General features: G+C 50.7%; 1 protein-coding gene across 1 annotated transcript in view; it reads left to right on the forward strand.

Annotated features, from left to right (window-relative positions):
• The first annotated feature begins 1,698 nt into the window (after window positions 1–1,698).
• Window positions 1,699–27,039, forward strand: part of MYCT1 (MYC target 1) — a 153,409-nt gene continuing 128,068 nt past the window's right edge. Inside the window, exon 1 of the mRNA XM_073672733.1 lies at window positions 1,699–1,751. Within this exon, the coding sequence (XP_073528834.1) occupies window positions 1,739–1,751 (13 nt within the window). The 5' untranslated portion in view covers window positions 1,699–1,738. The remainder of the gene's footprint in view (window positions 1,752–27,039) is intronic.

The raw sequence follows: 27,039 nt of genomic DNA on the forward strand, positions 1-27,039 counted from the left end.
TGGGAGCCACCCGCTTCCTTACGAGGACTGCCCCTTTGTATCGTAGCTCAGAGGTTCCACCTCCCAGACCCGTTACAGTATGAGCCCTCAGATAGCCCCAAAATACAGTATGAGCTTTCACATAGCCCCCTAAATACAGTATAAGCCCCACATAGACTCCTATATACAGTATGAGCCCCCACATATATATTGGACCCCACATAACCACCTATATACATTATGAGCCTAAAAACATAGCCTCTATATATAATGAGCCCTCAGATAGCCCCTGCATACAGTATAAGCCCCACATTGCCTCCTATATACAATATGAGGCCCACATAGCACCCTATATGTACTATGAGCCACCACGTAGCCTCTCTTTATACAATATGAGCCCCCACATAGTCCCGTATATACAGTATGAGCTTCCACATAGCCCAGTATATGCAAAATGAGCCCCCACATAGCCTCCTATATACAGTATGAGCCCCCATATAGCCTCCTAAATACAGTATAATCCCCCACATAGCCTATTAAGTACAGTATGAGCCCCATATAGCCTCCTATAAATAATATGAGCTCCTTCATAGTCCTCTTTATACAGTATGAGCCCCCACATAGCCACCTACATACAGAATGAGCTCCTCTCACATTTTTGTGAGGCATTATAGGTTGGATATCAGAAGACCTAGTGAATCCGCCTTTAGCAAAAGTGATGCAAACTAAATGGTTACTTGCTAAATCCCTTTTGTGGTGCTACTGAAGGACAACAAGGAAAGTGTAAATTCTCTTTCCTTTTACTCCAAACCTGAAGCACCACTCCTGATAACTACATTGTACTATCCATAGCCCTTCTAATGGAAGTGGAACCAATCAACAACGCCCTTTTAAAAGAAGTGGAATGGGACCTCCCTTGGCTTCACCAGCAGACTTTGGGTGATGTTTTTTCTGCTTAATCTTTATAATTACACAGTGAGGCTGTTCAGTAGTTATATAGGGTTATAGAGGCTGTCAATTCATTCGAGTTTTGATAGTGTAGCAACTCACTCGGGAAAATAAGTAACACACTAAAAACTGCTATCGATCCTGCCGATTCCTGTACAGACTAGAGATCCTGACCCCGCAATCCCTAGTGGTTGATGCATGAGCTGAGATGTCCCTAACCACAGACTAGAGGATGAAAGGCCAAAGAGCGCTTCACGTTCCTCCTAAAGAACCGGAGGGCAGAGCAGAGTGCAAATTACCTGCAGATGGGAAAGTGTGCTGAAATAGAAAGAGATCCCAGAGTGAGTAAAACAAACTACAAAGTACAAAATAAAGGATTAAGTACATACTGTTAGAGAATATGCTCCCTACTTCCTAAAAAGAAACAGAAGATAGGTACAGGGTAATGAACAGCAGAATGATAAACCCTAGCTGGTCTTTCATTGACTGGCTTAAACTACAGTAGTATGGCAGGACATCCAAATGAAACTATCACCATCAGGAAATACCAGCACGGGGAAAGTGTATAAAGCACCTGAAAGGTGATAGGGCAGACTAATGAGTAAATGAAAACAACTGTTACCCTAAAAAGACAGAAGCAAGGATAATGAAAACTAAACACCTGGAAAATAGGTGTATCTGATGTGGCTCGACGAGAAGCACATGCTCAAGGGTTCAAACCCAGAGGAATGACAATTTGATTAATAATTATCACCTGTCTTATCATTTCAGGAAGGGAGAATCTCCCAATTGTGGTGCTTTGGAAGAACGAATGAGAATTTGCGGTAAGAAATTACACTTGATGGTTAGTAATTTCTGTTTTTAAATTTTGTTTTTTTTCTACTTTAACCAGTGGTTTAATTCGTTTTGAGACCCCCAAAGCTTTTGTCAGGCTCCCTTTTATTTTTGTAGTTTTACATGAATACTGTTAATCACTGTTTACAATAGAATCAAACTTGCTTATTAGCTTAAATTTCATTAATTGATTACACATTAGATTTGACATATTGGACTCTATATCTAATATATATTATGCCCCAATAAAATCAGTTTTTATATTTTATTAATTCATGTTGCAGAATTCTTACATTGACCTAAAGAACAACATTATTTATTAAAACAGTTGTTGCTGAGTCAAAAAAAAAGTGTTAGCAATTTATATTCGCTGAACATCTGCATATAGAGGGAGAGTAGACGAAGTTCTCAAATATTGGAACAATGGAAGGAAATCCCTACCCAAACTTTTTATATCAGCTGGAAATAGACTCCTCTGAGTGACAACATGGTCTGAAAATATCATATTTAATATCCAATAAACCTTTTAAGGAGATATCCACTCAATATCTAATTACTTTGCACAGTAAAATGATTCTGGTAGATACAGATGGTTTCTGAAAACTGATGGCTGTCGCAGTCCCCCAGTACCAGCTGCCCAGTCGCCATTACTTCTTTAAGAAAGCTGTGCCTGCGCTACACCAGCATGTCGCAGACAACATCACCTGTTCCTTGTCTAAATCTATGTGTGCCAGGGTGCATTTCACCACAGACACCTGGACGAGTAAGCATGGCCAAGGGCGTTACATCTCACTGACTGGGCACTGGGTGACTCTGGTGGCTGTGGAGGCAGGCAGGGAAGGGCCTGCTCCACAAATCTTGGAATCCCCAAGGCTTGCAGAAGAAACCTCTGCATTTCCCACTTCCTCCGCTGCTTCTGCATCCTCCACCTCCTCTAGGGCCTCCACCTGCACACTAAACCTCTGCCTTAACGAGACACTCGTTCCAAGGGTGCAGAGCGAATACACACCACCTCTGTACTGCGCAGTCAGAGCTCACCGTAATCAGGCAGTCTTCAAATTAATATACCTTGGAGATCGCAGTCATACAGGTGAACAGTTGTAGGCAGCTCTCCAGGCTCAGTTTGAGCAACGGCTGTCTCCGCAGAACCTAGAGCCAGGGAAGGCCGTGCGCGATAACGGTACGAACCTGTTAGCGGCCCTAGGCCTTGGCAAGCTTGCACACATACCTTGCATGGCTCACGTCCTCAACCTGGTGGTACAGCGATTTCTCCATCACTATCCAGGCCTGGATGAGCTGCTTCACAAAATACGGAAAGCTCTCTTCCGCCGTTCGCACTCCTCATGTCATCGACTTGCATCGATACAGAGGTCTTTGTCCGTGCCAGTTAACCGGTTGATCTGCGATGTGCTGACGTGGTGAAATTCCACTCTGCACATGTTGCAGTGACTGTGCCAGCAGCAAAGAGCTCTGACACAGGAGTTCAATATCAATACCATCAATAGGGTTTGGACCCTTTTACATTTTGGTCTTCAAAAATGGATGAATGGCCTGAGCTTGCCTCTCACGCCTTGGAGGTTTTATCATGCCTGGCAGCCAGCGCTCTCTCTGAACGTGTCCTCAGCGCTGCTGGTAGTGTCTTGACAGATAAACGCACCCGGCTGTCCCCTGAAAGTGTAGACCGCCTAACTTTCATCAAGAAGAACAAGTCATGGATCTCCAAGGACTTTTGCACCCCAATTGCAGACTGAACAGAGTAGTCAATGCTGTTGTTTTGAGTGTGCTGCATTGATCTCTTGAAATTGCAGTCTGTGATATGGCTTCTGTGCCTGCTCTTGCTGCTTCTGCTGCTGCAGGTTTTAGGCCTTAATTTTGGGATATTTGGAGAATTCTGATTGTGTCTCCATCCATTGGGTTGGCTGTAGTGGGACAGGTTTGGGTCTGCGTTAAACTAGATGTAGTCTGATGACATTGATGCCACTTCGGTGGTGTTAGGCCCTCATTTAGGGCAATGTGAACACTCCTGGTTAGTTAGGTCTCCATCTCCTGGGTTGGCTGTACTGGAAGAGGTGTGGGTCTTATTTACACTATTTGTACAGTAGTGAAATTGATGCCACTTTGCTGGTGTCTGCCACTAATTTTTTTAAATGTGGGGAATCCTAATTGGGTCTCCATCTATTGGGTTGGCTGTAGTAGAACTGGTTTAGGCCTCCTTTGCAATACCTATACTCTAGTGAAATTGATGCCACTTCGGTGGTGTTAGGCCCTCATTTAGGGCAATGTGAACACTCCTGGTTAGGTCTCCATCTCCTGGGTTGGCTGTACTGGAACAGGTATGGGTCTTATTTACACTATTTCTACTGTAGTGAAATTGATTAGACATTGCTAGTGTCTGCCACTAATTTTTTGAAATGTGGAGAATCATGATTGGGTCTCCATCTATTGGGTTGGCTGTAGAGGAACTGGTTTTGGCCCCCTTTGCAATACTTATACTCTAGTGAAATTGATGCCACTTTGGTGGGGTTTGTTAGGCCCTCATTTAGGGCAATGTGAACACTCCTGGTTAAGTCTCCATCTCTTGGGTTGTCTGTACTGTTCCTCCTCTGTTACCGTGCCAAGTTGTGTCACGCAGGTGTCCGACAGAACCAGCTGTATACCCACTGCAGTTAGGCTGAGTGACAGACCGTCAGCTGTAAGGGAAGCGGACATGCCTGCTGAGTTTCTCTGAGTACACCACATGTTTCTCAATCCACCTTAACATCTCCGCTTGCACCTCACTCACGGTCTATCAGTTTGTCCGTTTCACCATACTCAGCCCTCTCTCAGCACTGCAGCCAGCCCTCAATCCCGCTGTTGTGGTCACTTAAAAGATTGTTTCATCATACGCATGACAAAGCTAAGAGGGTGAACTCCACCATCTCTGACCTGTTGGCCACGGAAATGGTGGTCTTAGGCCCTATTTTTTTTAAATGTTAACACTTCTGATTGAGTCTGCATCTCCTGGGTTGGCTGTAGTGGGACAGGTTTGGGTCTGCGTTAAACTACTTGTAGTCTGATGACATTGATGCCACTTCGGTGGTGTTAGGCCCTCATTTAGGGCAATGTGAACACTCCTAGTTAGGTCTCCATCTCCTGGGTTGGCTGTTCTGGAAGAGGTGTGTCTTATTTACACTATTTGTACAGTAGTGAAATTGAAGCCACTTTGCTGGCATCTGCCACTAATTTTTTTAAATATGGGGAATCCTGATTGGGTCTCCATGTATTGGGTTGGCTGTAGTGGAACCTTCCTGTTCTGCAGTCTAAGTTGTGTAAGGTTGCGTACCAGTCCTTGCTGCACTCCTGATACAGACTCTGCCTACTGCACTCTGATACAGACTCTGCCTGCTGCACTCTGATACAGACTCTGCCTGCTGCACTCTGATACAGACTCTGCATGCTGCACTCCTGATACAGACTCTGCATGCTGCACTCCTGATACAGACTCTGCATGCTGCACTCCTGATACAGACTCTGCCTGCTGCACTCCTGATACAGACTCTGCCTGCTGCACTCTGATACAGACTCTGGCTGCTGCACTCCTGATACAGACTCTGCCTGCTGCACTCCTGATACAGACTCTGGCTGCTGCACTCCTGATACAGACTCTGCCTGCTGCACTCCTGATACAGACTCTGGCTGCTGCACTCCTGATACAGACTCTGCCTGCTGCACTCCTGATACAGACTCTGCCTGCTGCACTCTGATACAGACTCTGCCTGCTGCACTCTGATACAGACTGCCTGCTGCACTCTGATACAGACTCTGCCTGCTGCACTCTGATACAGACTCTGCCTGCTGCACTCTGGTACAGACTCTGCCTGCTGCACTCCTGTACAGACTCTGCCTGCTGCACTCCTGTACAGACTCTGCCTGCTGCACTCTGATACAGAATCTGCCTGCTGCACTCCTGATACAGACTCTGCCTGCTGCACTTCTGATACAGACTCTGCCTGCTGCACTCCTGATACTGACTCTGCCTGCTGCACTCCTGATACAGACTCTGCCTGCTGCACTCCTGATACAGACTCTGCCTGCTGCACTCTGATACAGACTCTGCCTGCTGCACTCTGATACAGACTCTGCCTGCTGCACTCTGATACAGACTCTGCCTGCTGCACTCTGATACAGACTGCCTGCTGCACTCTGATACAGACTCTGCCTGCTGCACTCTGATACACTCTGCCTGCTCCACTCTGATACAGACTCTGCCTGCTGCACTCTGATACAGACTCTGCCTGCTGCACCATCTAGTCTGTCCTACTGGGTCCAGCTGCTGCACATCCATTGGTCTGTCCTGGGATGGCACCTGGCATTCATCGGGAGCCAAGTCTAACCTCACCTTCAGAGGCTCTAGTGAACAGTCCGATGCTCACTTAGTCACGCCCCTCCTGGGTCTCCGGGGTCCAAGGCACAGTGGTTCCACAAACCACGTCCATGACAGTGCGCCCTCGCAGGCAGGGTCCTCTCTCCTGTTGTACCAGTCGGTGACTCCTTTTGACATGTAAAGCACAACTGAATAAATGTCGCTGTAACAGTAATAATAATTATAGTATGTAACGGGTCTGGGAGGCGGAACCTCTGGGCTACTATACAAGGGGGCGGTCCTTGTAAGGGAGCGGGTGGCAACCAGGGAAGACGGACTGGAAGACTCAGCAGGTGAACGGGACAGTCTCTGAGTGAACGGGCTGGAGGTCACGGCAAGTGACCGAGGCAGTCTCTGGATGAACGGGCTGGTGGTCACGGCAAGTGACCGGGGAAGTCTCTAGGTATAGGGTTGGTACGACCTGTGGCGGCTGAAGATAGACGAGAGCTCCCAGGTGAGCAGGCGAGAGTCTCTGGATGAACGGGTGGTCACAGCATGTGACGGCGGAGCCTCCAGGAAGACCAGCAGACAGGCAACAGATGAGCGCTCCCAGGTGAGCGGGCAGAAGTCTCTGGACAGGTGGGTGGTCACAGCACGTGACGGCGGAGCCTCCTGGTAGGCTAGCAGGCAGGTAGCAGATGTGCGCTCCCAGGTGAGCGGGCAAGCTGGTCCATAGACAGACTGACAGGAGTAGGAAGGCAGACCGTCGGACCTCAGGAAAGCTGGCAGGTAGCTGAAGTGCGCTCCCAGGTGAGCGGGCAGGCTGGTCCTTAGACAGACTGACAGGTTTAGTAAGGCAGACCGTCAGACCTCAGGAAAGCTGGCAGGTAGCTGAAGTGCGCTCCCAGGTGAGCGGGCAGGCTGGTCCTTAGACAGACTGACAGGTTTAGTAAGGCAGACCGTCGGACCTCAGACTAGCAGGCAGGTAACAAGTAATCAGGCAGGAATCTGGCAGGTAACTGGCAGGTAACTGGCAGGAAACTGGCAACGGGACCTGAGGGCTGAAGCACAGGTGAGACACAGGTGCAAACAACATTGCTCGGGCACCTCCATTTTGGAGGAGGTGCCTTATATATGATAAAGTCCTCCGGCCATTGGCCGGGGACTACTTAGGACGGCGCGCGCGGCCCCTTTAAGAGGGAGGGAGAGCGCGCGCCCTAAGCACAGTGGCCGGGAAGGAGCGAGCGCTGCCAGCAGAGCGGGAGAGGGACGCCGGGCACGGAGCAGAGCGGTGAGGGGAACAGCATCCCTGCCTAGCAGAGGGCAGGGACGCCGGCACTACAGTACCCCCCCCTTTAGGCCCCCCCTTTTTTAGGCCAGATAGAAATTTAGCTAGGATGAGAGGGGCATGGATGTTCTCCCGGGGCTCCCACGTTCTCTCCTCAGGACCAAACCCCTTCCAATCTACCAGAAAAAAGGTCTTTCCTCTTACCCTTTTGGTGGCAAGAATGTTCTCTACCTCAAACTCGTCCTCAGCAGAAACCGGAGCAGGAGGCGTACCTGTAGACTTGGAAAAAGAGTTAAGCACCACGGGTTTGAGGAGAGATACATGGAAGGAGTTAGGGATCCGTAAGTTGGCCGGGAGTTTCAATTTATAGGCCACCGGGTTAATCTGACTGATGACCTCCAGAGGACCGATGAACCGAGGCCCTAACTTGTAAGAAGGTATCTTGAGTCGGACATATTTAGATGAGAGCCAGACTTTATCTCCAGGACGAAATTGTGGAGGATCCAGGCGTTTTTTGTCAGCGTGTCTTTTCATACGCTCGGATGACAGAAGGAGTGCGGATCGGGTACTCTCCCATATGGAGGAAAATTTGCTAACGAGAGATTCCGCAGCCGGGTTGTCCACAGAGGTGGAGACAGGAAAAGGAATCCGAGGATGCTGACCGAAGACAACAAAAAACGGGGGTTTGGAGGAGGATTCGCTCTCGTGATTATTATAAGAGAACTCGGCCCATGGTAGGAGATCCACCCAGTCAGAGTGGTGGGCATTAACGAAGTGCCGGAGGTAACTGGTCAGGTTCTGATTGATCCGCTCCACTTGACCATTGGACTGTGGGTGGTAAGCGGAAGAGAAGTCCAGGGTGACGTCTAGTAGTTTACAAGTGGCTCTCCAGAAACGTGAGGTGAACTGTACCCCACGATCCGACACGATGTGGAGGGGCAGGCCATGAAGACGGAAGATGTGGCGGATAAAGTCTTTAGCCAGCTCGGGTGCAGACGGAAGGCCTGGCAGGGGAATAAAGTGAGCCATCTTGGAAAAGCGGTCAGCGACCACCCAAATGACCGTACAACCGGCAGAGACGGGGAGATCGGTTATAAAGTCCATCGCTATATGCTGCCAGGGGGCAGCAGGTACAGGAAGCGGAAGGAGGCGTCCGGCTGGCAGATGTCTCAGGACTTTATTGCGGGCGCAGGACACACAGGCAGAAACAAAGTCTATTATGTCCTTGTGCAGGGTAGGCCACCAATAGTGCCGGGCAATAAGCTGGAGGGTCTTTTTCTGACCGGCGTGGCCAGCTAGTTTAGACGAATGGCCCCAGTGTAGGATCTTCTCCCGATCAGGTACTGAAACAAACGTCTTACCGGGAGGGAGACGATTTAGACTCACGGGAGCCACCTGCATTACTCTGGCGGGATCGATGATATGTTTAGGTTCTTCCTCGAGATCGGACACCAGAAAGGATCGGGACAAGGCGTCTGCTTTGACGTTTTTGTCAGCCGGGCGAAAATGAAGAACGAAATCAAAGCGAGCAAAAAACAAGGACCACCGGGCTTGGCGCGGGTTCAGTCTCTGGGCATGCTGGAGGTAAGCCAAGTTCTTGTGGTCAGTGTAAATTATTACCGGGTGAAGAGCCCCCTCGAGTAGGTAACGCCACTCCTCCAACGCCAGCTTGATGGCCAATAACTCTCGGTCTCCTATGGAATAGTTGCGCTCAGAAGAGGAGAAGAGTTTGGAGAAGAAGCCACAAGTTACCATTCTCCCGGAAGATGATTTTTGAGTAAGAACCGCTCCGGCTCCAGAGGAGGAGGCGTCAACTTCCAGGAAGAACTGCTTGTTGCCGTCCGGGCGATGCAGCACCGGGGCGGAAGAGAAGGCCTGTTTTAGGGAAAGAAAGGCCTCCTCTGCTTCGGGCGGCCACTCTTTGGGATTAGTACCCTTACGGGTGAGCGCGGAAATTGGGGCAGTCCGGGAAGAGAAGTGCGGTATGAAGAGGCGGTAATAGTTGGCGAAGCCCAGGAACCGTTGAATAGCCTTCAACCCCTCTGGTCGGGGCCATTTCTCGATGGCAGACAGTTTCTCAGGATCCATTTGTAGGCCGGTCTGAGAGATAATGTAGCCCAGAAACGGATGCGAGGTCTGCTCAAAGAGGCACTTCTCAAATTTAGCGTAGAGATGGTTCTGCCTGAGCCTGAGCAGGACCTGACGAACGTCCCTCCGGTGAGTCTGGAGATCCGGAGAGAAGACCAAGATGTCGTCCAGGTACACCACTACGCAGGAGTAGAGAAGGTCCCGGAAGATGTCATTGACCAACTCTTGAAAGACGGCAGGAGCGTTACAGAGGCCAAAGGGCATTACCAGATATTCATAGTGGCCGTCCCGGGTGTTAAATGCCGTCTTCCATTCATCCCCCTGACGGATACGAACCAGGTTGTACGCCCCACGGAGGTCCAGTTTGGTGAAGATTCTAGCCCCCCTCAGACGATCAAATAACTCCGGAATGAGCGGAAGGGGGTACTTATTCTTCACCGTGATCTGGTTAAGGCCTCTATAGTCTATACAGGGACGGAGAGAGCCGTCCTTCTTTTTGACGAAAAAGAAGCCTGCTCCCGCCGGGGAGGTAGACTTCCGGATGAATCCCCTGGCCAGATTCTCCTCAATATATTCGGACATCGACCGGGTCTCAGCAGCGGATAATGGATAAATACGCCCACGGGGAGGAGAAGTACCAGGTAACAGGTCGATAGGGCAGTCGTATGGTCTATGAGGGGGCAGTGTCTCTGCCTCCTTTTTATTAAAGACATCAGCATAAGTCCAATAAGGAATCGGAAGTCCAGGTAGATTAGCTGGGGTAGGAGAAGGACGGACGGGATGAACGGGAACCAGACAGGTCTTATGGCAGCCCTGTCCCCAGCGAAGGACTTCTCCGGTCTGCCAGTCAAGCACGGGTGCATGTCTCTGGAGCCAAGGTAGGCCTAGCAGGAGGGCGTGAGAAAGTCCAGGCAGAACATGGAAGGAGATACTTTCAGAATGCAGCATTCCCACCTGCAGAGTAATGGATTCGGTGATGAGTTGGATGGGGCGTGGTAAGAGCCCCCCATCCACGGCAGCAACAGACAAGGGTACAGCCAGAGGTTTGGTGGGGATGCGGTATTTCTCTACCAGGGACTGTGAAATAAGATTCCCGGCTGCTCCAGAGTCTAGTTGGGCTAGTTCAAAATAACGGTTCTCCCCGTAGACGATTGAAACTGACAACAGCAGGGATGGAGAGGATTTATTCTTGTCTAGGTGGACCTCTCTGAGCGAACCTAGACACAGGCGTTTCCCGACCTCTCCGGGCAGGCGCGGATCTGGTGCTCCTTACTGCCACAGTAGAAGCAGGTCCCCTCGGCACGGCGTAAGTCCTGACGGGTCTTGACCATCTTGGTCTGGTCGACCTGCATAGGCTCAGGAGGGTGTACCTGGTTAGAGACAGAAGGAGTGACGGGTTTCTGAAAAGTAGGAGCTAGACGTGGTAACCTCCTCTCACGGGTGACCTCTCTGGCACGCTCCTGGAACCGTAGGTCAATCCGGGTGGCAAGAGTTATTAAGTCATCGAGAGTGGTAGGAATGTCCCGACCGGCAAGTTCATCTTTAATACGGCCGGACAGACCCTCCCAGAAGACGGAAACCAGAGCGTCGTTATCTCAGGCCAGCTCCGAGGCAAGGGTACGAAACCGTATGGCATATTGGCCCACGGTGAGACTTTCCTGACCGAGGTGTAGCAATGATGATGCGGAAGAGGTCTTCCGTCTGGGTTCGTCGAAGACTTTCCGGAAAGCCGTGAGAAAAGCAGGCAAGTTGGACACCAGGGGGTCTCCTCTCTCCCATAGAGGATTTAGCCAGGCCAGGGCCTCCCCGGTGAGATGGGACATGATGAATGCAATTTTGGCTCGGTCGGAGTTAAACTGGTGGGACAATAGTTCAAAGTGCAGGGTGCACTGATTTATGAAGCCCCGAGCCTGGGTGGAGTCGCCTCCGAAGCGAGGAGGTGCGGAAAGCCGGGGTCCGGGATAGGATACCATGGTATTATTGGGCAGCGGAGCTGCCGGATTGCGAGACGTGGCACTGGCGGAGGTTGTTGGTGGAGCAGTCAGAGTGTCCAGGCGAGTATTGACATTCCGCAGGTGACCCAGGATGGACTCCTGTTGGGACCTTTGACGGGACAGTTCATGACACAGGTCCGTGAGCGAGGGAGCTTGGGTGCCACCGGGTTCCATGGCCCGAGCAAACTGTAACGGGTCTGGGAGGCGGAACCTCTGGGCTACTATACAAGGGGGCGGTCGTTGTCAGGGAGCGGGTGGCAACCAGGGAAGACGGACTGGAAGACTCAGCAGGTGAACGGGACAGTCTCTGAGTGAATGGGCTGGAGGTCACGGCAAGTGACCGAGGCAGTCTCTGGATGAACGGGCTGGTGGTCACGGCAAGTGACCGGGGAAGTCTCTAGGTATATGGTTGGTACGACCTGTGGCGGCTGAAGATAGACGAGAGCTCCCAGGTGAGCAGGCGAGAGTCTCTGGATGAACGGGTGGTCACAGCATGTGACGGCGGAGCCTCCAGGAAGACCAGCAGACAGGCAACAGATGAGCGCTCCCAGGTGAGCGGGCAGAAGTCTCTGGACAGGTGGGTGGTCACAGCACGTGACGGCGGAGCCTCCTGGTAGGCTAGCAGGCAGGTAGCAGATGTGCGCTCCCAGGTGAGCGGGCAAGCTGGTCCATAGACAGACTGACAGGAGTAGGAAGGCAGACCGTCGGACCTCAGGAAAGCTGGCAGGTAGCTGAAGTGCGCTCCCAGGTGAGCGGGCAGGCTGGTCCTTAGACAGACTGACAGGTTTAGTAAGGCAGACCGTCAGACCTCAGGAAAGCTGGCAGGTAGCTGAAGTGCGCTCCCAGGTGAGCGGGCAGGCTGGTCCTTAGACAGACTGACAGGTTTAGTAAGGCAGACCGTCGGACCTCAGACTAGCAGGCAGGTAACAAGTAATCAGGCAGGAATCTGGCAGGTAACTGGCAGGTAACTGGCAGGAAACTGGCAACGGGACCTGAGGGCTGAAGCACAGGTGAGACACAGGTGCAAACAACATTGCTCGGGCACCTCCATTTTGGAGGAGGTGCCTTATATATGATAAAGTCCTCCGGCCATTGGCCGGGGACTACTTAGGACGGCGCGCGCGGCCCCTTTAAGAGGGAGGGAGAGCGCGCGCCCTAAGCACAGTGGCCGGGAAGGAGCGCGCGCTGCCAGCAGAGCGGGAGAGGGACGCCGGGCACGGAGCAGAGCGGTGAGGGGAACAGCGTCCCTGCCTAGCAGAGGGCAGGGACGCCGGCACTACATAGTACTTGTCCTCTCAGTCAATTGATGCCACTTTCCTGGTGTCTACACCTAACTTGATGTGTTTTGGCAGCTTTTGGTCCCGTTTCTAGGTGTTGTATATGCATTCTTTTGGTCCCCCCCATTGACTATGGGATTTGACTATGTTCGACAAACATTCGGCGAATAAATTCAGCAAACTTTTCTGAACCGAACATTGAAATGTTCACTCATGCCTACTAAGGACACCAGGAACAAAATTGTAGACCAGCACAAGGCTGTGATGGGCTTCAGGACAATAGGCAAGCAGCTTGGTGAGAAGGCAACTACTGTTGGCACAATTATTAGAAAATGGAATAAAACAAGATGACTGTCAATCTTCCTCCATACAATACCTCACCACATGGGGTAAGGATGATTCTGAGAAAGGTCTGGAATCAGCCTAGAACTACACGGGAGGACATGGTCAATGACCTGAAGAGAGCTTCGACCATAGTCTTAAATATTACCATTAATAACACACTACACCACCATGGATTAAAATCCTGCAGGCGCAAGGTGCCCTTGCTCACGCCAGCACATGTACAGGCCCTTTTAGAGTTTGCCAATGACCATCTGGATGATCCAGAGGAGGCATGAGAGAAGGTCATGTGGTCAGATGAGACCAGAACAGAACTTTTTGGTATCAATTCCACTCGCCGTGTTTGGTGGAAGAAGAAGGATGAGTGCAACCCCAAGAACACTGTCTCAACCATGAAGCTTGTTTGTGGAAACATCATACTTTGGGGGTGCTTTTCTGCAAAGGGGACAGGATGACTGCACCATATTGAAGGGAGGATGGATGGGGTCATATATCGTGAGATTTTGGCCAACAACCTCCTTCCCTTAGTAAGAGCATTGAAGATGGTTTGTGGCTGGGTCTTTCAGCATGACAATGACCCGAAACACACAGAAATGACAACTAAGGAGTGGCTCTGTAAGAATCATTTCCAGATCCTGTGGTGGCCTAGCCAGTCTCCAGACTTAAACCCAATAAAGGGAGCTGAAACTCCCGAAACTTGAAAGACCTGGAAAAGATCTGTACGGAGGAGTGGGCCAAAATCCCTGCTGCAGTGTGTGCAAACTTGGTTAAGAACCACAGGAAATGTCTGATCTCTGTAATTGCAAACAAAGGTTTCTGTAACAAATATTAATGTTTTTTTATTGTATCAAATACTTATGTCATTCAATAAAATGCTAAATAATTATGTAAAAATCTGTGAGTTTCTTGTTTTTTTTTTAGATTCTGTCTCTCACAGTTGAAGTGTACCTACTATAAAAATTACAGACCTCTCCATTCTTTGTAGGTGGGAAAACTTGCAAAATCAGCAGTGTATCAAATACTTATTTTCCCCACTGTACTTCAATCACTATGTATAGAAAAATGCAGCATCTTATTCATTTAACAATCTACCCATTTCACTGTTATATAAATTTGTGATTGAGGATAATGTCACATTTGCATGAAGCTGAAAAGTGGGGCCCTGGAGTTGGTTACTGGGGGGCCCTTGGCACCTCAGACCGACACTGAGCCTAAGGATGCATTGACACCACTCAATTTTTGCAGCAGTGAATGACCGCAGGTCAGTAAAAATATTCCTTTAGGCAGTAATTTAATGGACTGTTTACACAAGCAGATTATTCTTCAGATACACATCTGTATTATATTTTTCAGTGCGCATAGACTGTTATCTTTAGTGCGAGTCTTATTTACACAGTACAATGCGCTGCCAAGAATGATGATTTTTCGTGTGCAACAAATAGATAATTTCACCTGACTAATAAAGTATTTTGCTCATTCATTGGGTGATCAGCAGCCTGTTTAAACTGCAAAATCATTGTGAAGAGAGCGTTCCTATGAATGCTTGTTCACAATACTCTTGCAGTGTAAATGGACTTTCAATTCACAACACATATTAGTTGGCTTACGTCGAAAAATTTGGCCCATTTTTTGCTCTATTTGTCACATTTTAAGCCATACCCTTTTTTTTTCTTTCTGACAGGCCACCCCAGGTTAGGCAAGTCGTAAAAAGTCTTGAAAGCACATTATATTGTGCAGGTCATGAAAGACAATATTGTTTGGAACAAATTACAACAGAATGCTTTTTACTAAAAATTATTTGTTTTTGTGTGGCTACATTTAGTTAAGAGGTTTATCCACTCATTTTATATTCATGCCCTATCCTTGGAGTAGGTAATCAATATAAGATCGGTAGGGGAAAGACACCCAGCACCCCACCGATCAGCTGTTACCAGTGCCGGCGACGACCAGATGTGATCAGTTGTGGAAATGCAGAACACAGCTCCGTCAACTGTATAGCCACCGCAGCAAGTTTCTGCAGATCTCCTTCTATTCATCGGATAGGGTTGGATTGCAGTACCTTGGGGTGGCCATTATATAGTTGAAGGAGCTGTGCAGTTCCAAAACACATCTGTCTGCCTTTGACACCTGGAACAGTTGATCGGTAAGGTGCTGGGTGTCACAGTCTCACCAATCTGATATTGATGACCTATCTTATGGATATACCATCAATATACAAGTAATGGAAAACCCTTTTAATATAAAGTAGCTGTATAAAGGTTTGTTTCTTGCATGATGAATTGCGTTTTTTATTGCCATAATTTTGGCCAAATGGGACTTGCATTGCTAAAGAAATAATCTGTTAATTTTACAGTAAATAGTGCTATTTTTTTTTTTTTTAATTGTATATTTTGTCTTTACAATTTGGTTATTGTATTGTTTTCCTTTATTTATTTAATACATCCAATTTGGGACTTCAACTTGTGATAATCTGAATGCTTACAAGCGCTTAATGGGCTCAAGAATATGGCAGTCCTAGGTGATTTAGGACAGCTGCCATAGCAACCCATTGACCCTCCACAATTGCCAATGGGTTTATACAGAGACCCCACTTTTTCTCTGCAAGCACTTAAAAACCATGGTCGCTATTGACTGCAGCACCTAAAGTACACCCAAAGTTCATGGCGTGGACACAGTTCCTGAACCTGTAAATTCCTTGTACTGTGCATTTGCTGCACTCGTTGGGAAGTATATTTCACTATAAGGGCTCATACCCATGTGTGTGAAAAAAAAAAACGTTCCGTATTCTGGACCGAAAAAATGGACGAGTGACATGCGAGTGTCATGTGAATGCCATGCGATTGCGATGCGATTTTCTCACCTAGCATCCATATGACATCCGTGTGACATCCGTTTGCAATGTGATTTTACAATGGGCTTTTACATAGGGGAATTGTCTAGGGCTTTTACACAGTTTTCTATGGCAATTGTTATGTTCTGCAACTTAGAACTAAGGAATAGGAGGGAAAAGCTGTCCCTGCACTGAGACTCAGCTTCACCCTACGCTGGGGTGGGTGCCCTATTTCTTATGAATAGCCCGACCGAAACTCCTGCACTGAACTCAAACGAAGACCTATAGGAAGGGGAAATGGGTCCCTAAAAGATTTAAGGATTGGGAGCCAAAACAGGAGACCTCCTAACAGAAAAGTTAGTTGCAGAAACGAAAATTAAAGGAAACAAAACTGGTGGAACAAGAAGTCCCAGGATAACAATAGTCCAAAGCAAGAAGAACTAAACAAGGCTACTTAGCCAGAGCATGAGCGTAACAACACTGATGTCAAGCGGGGAATGAGAGCCAGGTGCTGAGTAATAAAGGGTGAGAGATCACGTGACCAAGAAACTAAGCACCAGAGGAAAAAACTAGAAGCCAGCAAACCACAACAAGATGGCCGATAGTAAAACAACATAGATTCTAACAGTACCTCCCCTTTTACGAGGATCCTCCGGATCCTCTAGGCCGAGCCTTACCAGGAAATCTCCTGTGAAAGCCTTAATTAACCTTGAGGCCGAGACGTCCTCGGCCTTCACCCAGGAATTATACTCAGGGCTGAAACCTCTCCAGGATACAAGATACTGTAATCTTCCTCTATGCCACCTGGAATCCAAAATGCAAGAAATCTCAAATTCACTGTCCTCATCAACAGGAGGAACAGTAGGCGTGTCCGCCTTCTTAAGTAATGACACATGAAACACAGAATTAATCCTCCAGGATGAGGGAATGCCCAACCTCACTGCTGCCGAGTTGGCAATCTGAACCACTTTGAAAGGACCCACAAATTTAGGCCCCAGTTTTTTAGAAGGAATTTTCAAATGAAGATTACTAGAGGACAACCAAACCATATCCCCAACAGCAAACAAGGACTCCTTTCTTTTTTTGTCAAAATATCTTTTTGATCTCCTGTTAGCCTCTTTAAGGTTCAGACGTACACTGGTCCAAACCCTCTCCAAATCACCAGAAAAATTGTCCTCCTCCGGTACAGCAGCCCCAACTTTGGAAAATGGACCAAAAGATGGATACCTGCCAGTACAACAAAAAAAAGGAGAACAACCAGCCGAGGAAGAAGTATGACTATTAAGGGCAAACTCAGCAAGAGGTAGAAATTATGACCACATTTCCTGATTGTCTGCCACAAAACATCTCAAAAACTGCTCGACATCCTGGTTCTTCCTTTCAGTCTGTCCATTGGACTCTGGATGATACCCCGACGAAAATGACAAATGAATTTTCAATCTGTCACAAAAAACACGTCAAAAGCGAGCCACAAACTGTGGTCCTCTATCGGAAACAATGTCCATGGGAACACCATGGAGCCTAACAATCTCCTTAACAAAAGCCTTAGCAAGAGTCTTGGCGCAAGGTAACTTGTTGAACGGAACTAGATGACACATTTGACTAAGCCGGGCCACAACAACCCAGATGACAGAAAAACCCTCCGATAAAGGCAGATCGGTGATAAAATCCATGGCAAGGTGCGTCCATGGTGAACTAGGAACTTCCAAAGGGCATAGCAACCCCGCAGCCGGAGCGTGAGAGGCCTTCGACCTAGCGCACACAGAACACTGACGCACCCACTTGATGACTTCCTTTGCCACCCTGGCCACCAGAAACTCCGACCGATAGACTTCCTAGTTTCCGAAATCCCTGGGTGACCCGCCAACCGAGACTCATGACATTCAACAAACAACGCTCTCCTCAAGGCTCTAGGCACAAACAATTTACCACACGGAGTGTTAGTTGGTGCCGCACTCTGAGCTCCTAGGATGCTATTCTCCAACTCAGAATCCAATGCGGCCACCACTACCCCTCTCTGCAAAATACACTCCTCCCTCTCAGCATTCACCGCTAGAGAGAAACTACGAGACAAAGCGTCAGCCTTAACATTCCTTGTCCCCGGGACAAAGGTTACGGAAAAATTGAACCGGGCAAAAAGCAGTGCCCACCTAGCCTGACGGGCATTCAAACATTTAGCTGCGTCCAGCTGATGTCGAGCCCCTTCCAAAAAATGTCGACAATGCTCGAACGCGAGTTTAATAGCCAACAACTCACGATTCCCAACATCATAGCTGAGCTCTGTCTCAGAAAATGTTATTGAAAAGAAAGCACAGGGATGCACCCCATCCTCACCCTCCTGGGACAGACCTGCCCCTACGCCTATAGATGAGGCATCCACCTCAACAAAAAATGGCTTGGTCTCATCCGTCTGGATAAGAACAGGAGCAGAGCTGAACCTCTCCTTGAGATACTCAAAAGCTTCAATACCCTCAGTGGACCATTGGACTGTATTAGCACCCTTCTTGGTGAGATCAGTAATGGGTTTAGTGATGACAGAGAAATTCTTTATGAATTTCCTGTAATAATTGGCAAACCCCAAAAACCTCTGGACGGACTTCAAACCCTCAGGCCTCGGCCACTCCAGCACAGCCTGAACTTTCACCGGGTCTATCTCAAAACCATCAGAAGAGACAAAGTAACCCAAAAAACTAATTTTCTGGACAGCAAACTGACACTTCTCCAATTTAGCAAAGAGTGTGTTATCTCTCAGAATCTGAAGAACTTCGCGGATTCTCTGCCAATGAGACTCAAGATCCGATGAATAAATCAAAATGTCATCCAGATAAACAATAACACTCCTACCGATCAAGGGTCTCAGAATGTCATTGATGAAATTTTGAAAAAATGCAGGAGCGTTAGTAAGCCTAAAAGGCATCACCAAACACTCAAAATGTCCTTCCGGCCTTCACCCGCAGCAAATTATATGCCCCACGAAGGTCAATCTTAGAAAACCATTTAGCTTCGGTCAGTTGGTTAAACAAATCAGGAATAAGTGGTAACGGGTAAGGATTGCGCACAATGATCTTATGACTCGCCCCCTGGGCCGTGGGGCACGCGGATCCGGGCGATAGGGGAACGATGGGGGTAGTAGTGGCGGCCCGGTCCCGTGGCTCAGGGTGGTCAGACCAATGGTAGTCTGCTACGTGCTTCAGATAATGTCCGACTACGCCACCCGTGGATTGCGGTTATTAGGAACCGCCGCTGCAAGGCAGTCCGCTGGGGCTGATGATGAATGCAGCTGGGATGGTGTGACTCCCCACGGGAAGAGTGCGGCCCCAGGGCAGTGTAGTGAATGGTGGGAGTGATGGTGGTGAGAGTCCCAGTACCGGTAGTGCTGGAGGCGCGAAGGAGCACACAGACAACAAGTTACAGTCCAGGGTCTTTACTCACAGTTCATTTGTTCCGGGTCACTTCTGTCAGCAGTGACCGCCCGAGCCGTGCTGCGTCCACCAGGTGTGGGACTCGGTCAACTCCCAGGCAGTTCAGGAGCATGGCACAGGACCCCCTTTAATCCTTTCTCTGGCCTGCCTCACCAGTGACCCACTTTTGTCCAGCTGCCGCGGACTTGTGCGGTTAAACGTGGGCCCCGTCCTCCGCTGTCCTATATGGTGCCTTCCTAGCAGGTTTGATGAGGTGTCACACCAATAGATGATCACGACGACCGGTCTTTGGCTGAGGGTAGTTTCTCCTCCACCAACTTGGGATCCGGTACCCTTAATCTGCCTGACCCTGCACCCTGGATTCTCGTGGGTTCTTAGGGTCCCTTCCACCTTCTTGTTCCTGAGCCCTTCTGTTTCTCTGTCTCTCCTTCTCTTTCTCTGTTCCTTTCTGTTCCTTTCTCGTGGAGCTGGGATGAGACTTAATCACAGCTCCCTTTCACCTCCTCTCTCTTCTCCGGCCTCTCTCTAGGTCCGCTCCTGAGTGGAGCTCCTACAGAGCCTCCACTCCCAGTCTTCTCCTCTGACTGAACGAACTTCTCTTCTCTCTTAGAGCTAAAATGGTGCCCACCTTTTATACCTCCCCCTGACCATGAGCCCAGGTGACCAGCAACCAATGGGCTCCTTCCTACGCTCAGGAACCAACCCCTATCTGCCCCTACAGCACTGGGTGTTCCACCCCCCTCCCCACTCCAGGCAGGGACATAGTCGGTCGTGCCTGCACTTCTGTCTAGTGGGAGCACCGTTGAGCTGTCCCTCGGAAATGGGGTGTGTGTGCTGTATGCAGCTAACTGAGCCCTGGTCCATACGCCATCCTTACCCGGGAGTGGAATATCACACCTCTGGTCTGAGGTGCAATACCCCTGTAGCGGCCGAACCCTCGGGGCGCTACATTCCCCCCTGGTAAAGCACAGCACGCCCTCGGGCTGGAAAAGAGCAAAAACAGTTAATTACAGGACATGCAAACTTTTTAAAACTTTTCACATCAGAAAACAGGCAACATGGTTCAATTCCCTTTATGGGAAACGCTTTTCTTTTTTTGTCACACTATTATAAAACGCTTACTAATACTTCTGGAACTCTTTTGACATATAAACACGATTAGAAAACATTCACATTACTATCTAGCAGCATATAAAAACTTTTCATATAAAACATTTGCAGGAAAACATTTTTACAACACATTCTTGGATCCTGGCGGCGGTGCAACTTGCGACCAGGTGTGCACTCTTCTTGCAAGTGCAGGAACTTTGGCAAACTTGTAAACACGAGGGACTTGCTGTCCCGAAGTAGACGTGGTAGTCTTTTTATAAAACCAGTAGGGGGCGCTTTAGGAAGCGCAACTATATACAAGGGATTGACCGCTCTCAGTCCTCGGCCAGTTTTGGGAAGGGAATGGCTGCTCACAGTCCTCAGCCTGGTAGGGGATGAGGGGCACACAGGTAACAGTCTCTTAACAGTCCCAACGGGGACCACACACTCTCTGGAAACAGTTCTTTTACCCCGACGGGTAACTATTTACACACATGCTTCTGCCACTTACTAGTAGCGGTGTCCTCCATATGCTCCTTCTTCCTCCTCATATGGTTCTTCAGACCCGTCCGGGTCCTCTTGGCTCTCCTCATAGCCGCGGTATTGTAGCTCCTCCTCAGTGAGCCAATGAACATGTAGGGCGTATGGTCCTTTTGCACCTACGTGGCGGGTAAAGGCGACCGCATCACCAGGGTATAGGTCACGGCCACGATGTCCCTCAGGTAGATGACTCTCAACGTCCCTGCGGGTCACAAAGACGTCGCCTGCGGTTTCTGGGCCCCTGATGAACCCCCAGCCGTTCTCCATGTGGAATTTGACTATGGTCCTGGTGATTCGGGGACCACGGGCTGCTCGGGGGTCTTGGCGGGCCTTGCGCTTTTGTTCAGCACTCTGGGCCTGGAGCCGTTCCTCTCTGACGCGCCTCTCTGGTCGCTCCCGCTCAAAGGTCGCCAGTTGCTGATGACAGGCCTCCAGACGACGGACCGCGTCTGCCCGGGTCTCTTGAGAGAACCCCATCAAGTTCTCGCTGGTGGGGTCCCACGCAAATTGGACGTCCTCTCGTGGGGGTAGGGTGACCTCTACGGGTTCTGGAGCCGGTATCAGAGGCTCGCGCGGGAGCTGGGCCTTCCATGGCTGATTGCCGGTCACTTCCACCGGCCACTCCAGCGGCAGTCCATCCGGACCGGTATGATGTGCCAATAGGTCCACGCCCAGCGATGGTATAGTGGGGGGACCTGATCTGGGAGCGGCGCCCGGGGGCACTCGGCCTTGCGACCAGGCTGGGGGTCTCTCGGCTGCGCTAGGTGGCAGTCCCGTCCGGGACAGGGGCGCAGGCTTAGTGATGGCGCCCGGGTCATCCAGGCCTTGCACCGGGCCGATGATGCTTCTTGCTTTACGGCGCCCGGGGTCAAGGGGCGTGGCGCTGGGCGGGGCGTGGCCGCGGTGCTCGCCGCTTGAGGCCTAGCTGGGAGCAGTGGCGGCGCGGCAACAGGTGCGGTGAGTGGGGCTTCGGGTGCTGCGACGGGAGGCTGGGGCAGGCTTGCGGTTGCTGGGCCTGGGGTGGTGACGTCCCCTTCACTTGCCTCAGTCCTCGTGGCTCCCTCCGCGGTGTCGCCTCCGGTCCTCTCTCCTCCTGCGCCGTCCTCAGAGGCAGGCAAACTCCGGGGTGCGGTTGAGGCCTGTCACTGGTGGGTCTCGGCCTGCCGGGCCAGTTCCTCTCTCCACTCAGTGAGTGCACTCCGCTGCGCCCGGACCATCCTCCGCTCCAGGTCCTCCAGTGCAGCTTGCGCACGCTCCGGGTCTCTGGGGAGCTGCGCTAGGACTTCTGCTAGGCTGCAGAGCGGTTCGGCCTGCAGCAGGCTTCGGGCCAGGAGGCTGGTGCTGCTGAGGGCGTCCATCCCCGGGTGCGGTCTGTCTGGACTGATCCAGACCACCCCCTGCCCCGCAGTTTTCTTCTCTTTCCGCCCCCATGGGGGGTGGTCCTGGGGCATTCTGCTGACAATCACTCTCAGGGGCAGCCCCCCCACGTTGACGGAAATTTCCACAGCCGTGCTCATGGTTGTTGGGGGCGGGCTTCCTCTTTGGCGCCATTCTGGGACCCGGCCCACGATGGGAGGCGGCCTCCTGTGGTCTTTTGGTGCGCACATTATGGCGCTCGTTCTTCTGGGGCGGGCGCCATCTTTAGTACAGTGAAACAGTCTCTTTTCAGGCGCGCAGTACCCGTGGTTAGCGGGCACGAAATCCTGCCGACTACGCCAAAGCTCACTCGCCCCCTGGGCCGTGGGGCACGCGGATCCGGGCGATAGGGGAACGATGGGGGTAGTAGTGGCGGCCCGGTCCCGCGGCTCAGGGTGGTCAGACCAATGGTAGTCTGCTACGTGCTTCAGATAATGTCCGACTACGCCACCCGTGGATTGCGGTTATTAGGAACCGCCGCTGCAAGGCAGTCCGCTGGGGCTGATGATGAATGCAGCTGGGACGGTGTGACTCCCCACGGGAAGAGTGCGGCCCCAGGGCAGTGTAGTGAATGGTGGGAGTGATGGTGGTGAGAGTCCCAGTACCGGTAGTGCTGGAGGCGCGAAGGAGCACACAGACAACAAGTTACAGTCCAGGGTCTTTACTCACAGTTCATTTGTTCCGGGTCACTTCTGTCATCAGTGACCGCCCGAGCCGTGCTGCGTCCACCAGGTGTGGGGCTCGGTCAACTCCCAGGCAGTTCAGGCGCATGGCACAGGACCCCCTTTAATCCTTTCTCTGGCCTGCCTCACCAGTGACCCACTTTTGTCCAGCTTCCGCGGACTTGTGTGGTTAAACGTGGGCCCCGTCCTCCGCTGTCCTATATGGTGCCTTCCTAGCAGGTTTGATGAGGTGCCGCACCAATAGATGATCACGACGACCGGTCTTTGGCTGAGGGTAGTTTCTCCTCCACCAACTTGGGATCCGGTACCCTTAATCTGCCTGACCCTGCACCCTGGATTCTCGTGGGTTCTTAGGGTCCCTTCCACCTTCTTGTTCCTGAGCCCTTCTGTTTCTCTGTCTCTCCTTCTCTTTCTCTGTTCCTTTCTCGTGGAGCTGGGATGAGACTTAATCACAGCTCCCTTTCACCTCCTCTCTCTCTCTTCTCCGGCCTCTCTCTAGGCCCGCTCCTGAGTGGAGCTCCTACAGAACCTCCACTCCCGGTCTTCTCCTCTGACCGAACGAACTTCTCTTCTCTCTTAGAGCTAAAATGGTGCCCACCTTTTATACCTCCCTCTGACCATGAGCCCAGGTGACCAGCAACCAATGGGCTCCTTCCTACACTCAGGAACCAACCCCTATCTGCCCCTACAGCACTGGGTGTTCCACCCCCCTCCCCACTCCAGGCAGGGACATAGTCGGTCGTGCCTGCACTTCTGTCTAGTGGGAGCACCGTTGAGCTGTCCCTCGGAAATGGGATGTGTGTGCTGTATGCGGCTAACTGAGCCCTGGTCCATACTCCATCCTTACCCGGGAGTGGAATATCACACCTCTGGTCTGAGGTGCAATACCCCTGTAGCGGCCGAACCCTCGGGGCGCTACACTTATTAATCTCCTGAAAATCCAGACATGGACTAAGACCCCTTCCTTCTTTTTGACAAAAAAGAACCCAACAACCACAGGAGACTTAGAGGGTCTTATGTGCCCTGCAGCTAAACTAGTCTGAAGGTACTCCTTCAAAGCCTCCCTCTCGGGAATTGTCAGATTAAACAACCGACTCTTTGGGATCTTAGCATCAGGGAAGAAGTCAATAGCGCAATCGTAATCTCTATGAGGTGGTAAAGCTTTTGACTCCACCTCCGAAAAAACCCTCCAAAAATCCTGAATGGGTTCAGGTAACTCCCCCTTCACAACAGCCGCAATGTGAACATTACAACACTTACCATAACACCCCTGACCCCAGGATCTTATGGAACCAGACGACCAGTCCAGCAAAGGATTATGCACTTTTAACCAGGGCAACCCCAGGACGACTGGGAAAGGCAACTTAGCAAGTATAAATAAGTCCATCTGCTCCTGATATTCCATATTCATAGTTAGTGTTGAGCCACCCCCGTAGTGTTCGAGTTCGGTTCGGTTCGTTGAACACCCGTGTGTTCGCCGAACTGTTCGTCGAACTGTTCGTCGAACACCTTCGAACACCGTTAAAACCAATGGCAGGCAAACAAAAACACATAGAAACACATAGAAAACACCTTCAAAGGTGTCCAAAAGCTGACAAACTGCTCAGAAGACACAACTAACACATGGAAAAGTGACAAGTACATATAGTCATGCGAAAAGAAAAGAGGTGGAGGAGTAAAAGGAGGGGGAGACACAGATATAGGCATGTCATGCCCTTCTAAAATCCAAAAAGTGAGAAGCCGACACGTTCAGTCCGCTCCTGCCCGTGCCACCTCCGTGTCGCCGGGTTTGTGCCAGAGCCACGGTGAACCCTGACGGCCAGCCCCCCTCTCCCAATACTGGTGCCTGTCCGCTGGTGGGTCGAGCGAGCCCCCCTGTGGTGGAGGCAGCTCTAAGCTTTTTAATTTAAATTGTCTCTCTAATTTGAATAAATACACTTTAAATCCATTTACAAGGATCTATTGGAGGGCAAGTCTCATGCCAGCAGCCGCGTAATTCCAGCTCCAGTAGCGTCCACTAAAGCTGCTGCAGTTAAAAAGCTTTTATAAGGATCGAGCTCGGCTGTCCACCGCAAGGCATCCTACTGCCAGTCCGAGCCCCTATGCCTTGGGGTGCCTCCTGATGCTCTTCACTGAGTATCCCGTGGTCCCGAAGCATTTCCTTTGAAAAAATGAAGTGTCCAAACTACAGGTGGTGTAGCTTGCTTAACAGCCGGGATAATCCGCTGACTAGCAGACCCTGCTACTAGGCACAAAGTATTTCCTGGGCTAGATGCAGTTAAAAATTTGTAATTAGATACTCTCGTTAGATGCTGAGAAAGCATTCCATAGAGTCTCCTGGCACGCCATATATGATTCTCTTAAAAAGCTTGGGGTAGGGGACCCTTTTATAGCCAAAATCATGGCCCTGTATCGCAATACGTCACCTAGGCTGAAGATAAATGGAACTGTAGCACCCTGAGGGCTCGGTTGCTACAGAGGTATTGCACCTCACCCAGAGGTGTGATATCTCACTCTCAGGTAAGGATGTAGTGTGGATCAGGACCCGACACCTGCATGCATTACACCACATTGCCGTGGGGCAGGGCGACCAATATGCCCCTGAGATGGGCACGACAGTCCCTGTCCCTGGCTGGAGTGGGGGGAGGGAACACTGAGGAAGGGGAACCCTGTAGTGCAGGAGCAGGGAGGAAGCAGTTCCTGGGTGCATTGAGAAGGGAGTATAAAAGGTGGGCACCATCTTAGTTCAGTGCAGAGAAGTCTGAGCAGAAGTGGCAGGGAGCAGGGGGTCTGCATGAGCTCTGCTCCGGAGGCGGGCCTAGTAACAGAGGCCCAGGCCTGGAAGAGGGAGAAGGAAGGAAGAGGAGCGGAGAAGGCTCCAGGAACGAGGAACGAAGGGATCTCAGGGGTGCGGACGGGCGAGTCGCCACCGCACGCCCAATCCACCTGCGTGGAGGGGTCAGGCCAAAGGGGGAGACCGGTCCCCGAAACTAGTGGAGGCAGGAAACGACCCTCAGCTAGAAACAGGAGGCTGTGACATTTTATGTGGCGCAGCCCCTCGCTACACCCGCTAGGAAGGCACCACATAGGGTCAGGGAAACTGGCGCCAAGTTTACCAAGAGGAGGCCCGAGGCAGCCGGACAGAAGGGTTGGTAAGAAAGGCCAGACAAAGGACACACAAAGGGGGTCCTGAGAAGCACTCCAAAGTTATCTGGGAGTTGTCTGAGCCCCTCACCTGGTGAGCACAGTACGACGTGGGCAGCCGTTACCTGCAGACGTGGTCTGGATAATAAGAACTGTGAGTAAAGGCCCTGGACTGCATCACTGACTCCGTGTCATTACTGCTGCTGCCCTGCACCATCACCCCCATCCTCCGCATACACTGCCCTGAGGCTATACTCCTCCCGTGGGGAGTTATGCTACGCTCTGCTGCACCCACAACACCAGCCTCAGCGGTCTGCCCTGGAGCGGCGGTTCACTCTGACCGCAATCCACGGGTGGCGTCGTCGGACATTTAAATATCAAAACCACATAAATAGTTCCGCCACTGGTTTGACCGCCCTGAGCCACGGAACCGGGTTGCCGCCACGGAGACTACAACCACCAGCATCCACCAAAAAGGGTCCGGCTCCGGGTGTCCCAAGGCCCAGGGGGCGCGTCAGAACATTTTCATCACCTTTCACAATCACCAATGGGACAAGGCAGGGATGTTCTCTGTCCCCTCTCTTATACATCCTAGTGACGGAGCACCTGCTCTCATCAATTCGCCATAACCCCAATATTAGGTGGATTGAGGTGGGAGGCACCGAGTACAAGTGCTCTCTATTTGCTGATGATGTCCTAGTATATATCACTCAAGCACATATATCCATCCATGCTGTTATGGCTGAAATAGATCACTTTGTTACATGGTCAAATTTTAAAATCAATGCAGCGAAGTCTGAGGCCCTCGATGTCTCCCTCCCCA

The sequence above is a fragment of the Phyllobates terribilis genome, unplaced genomic scaffold, assembly GCF_046119375.1.
Source record: "Phyllobates terribilis strain yellow unplaced genomic scaffold, ASM4611937v1 Scaffold_3__8_contigs__length_932513732, whole genome shotgun sequence".
Taxonomy (NCBI): domain Eukaryota; kingdom Metazoa; phylum Chordata; class Amphibia; order Anura; family Dendrobatidae; genus Phyllobates; species Phyllobates terribilis.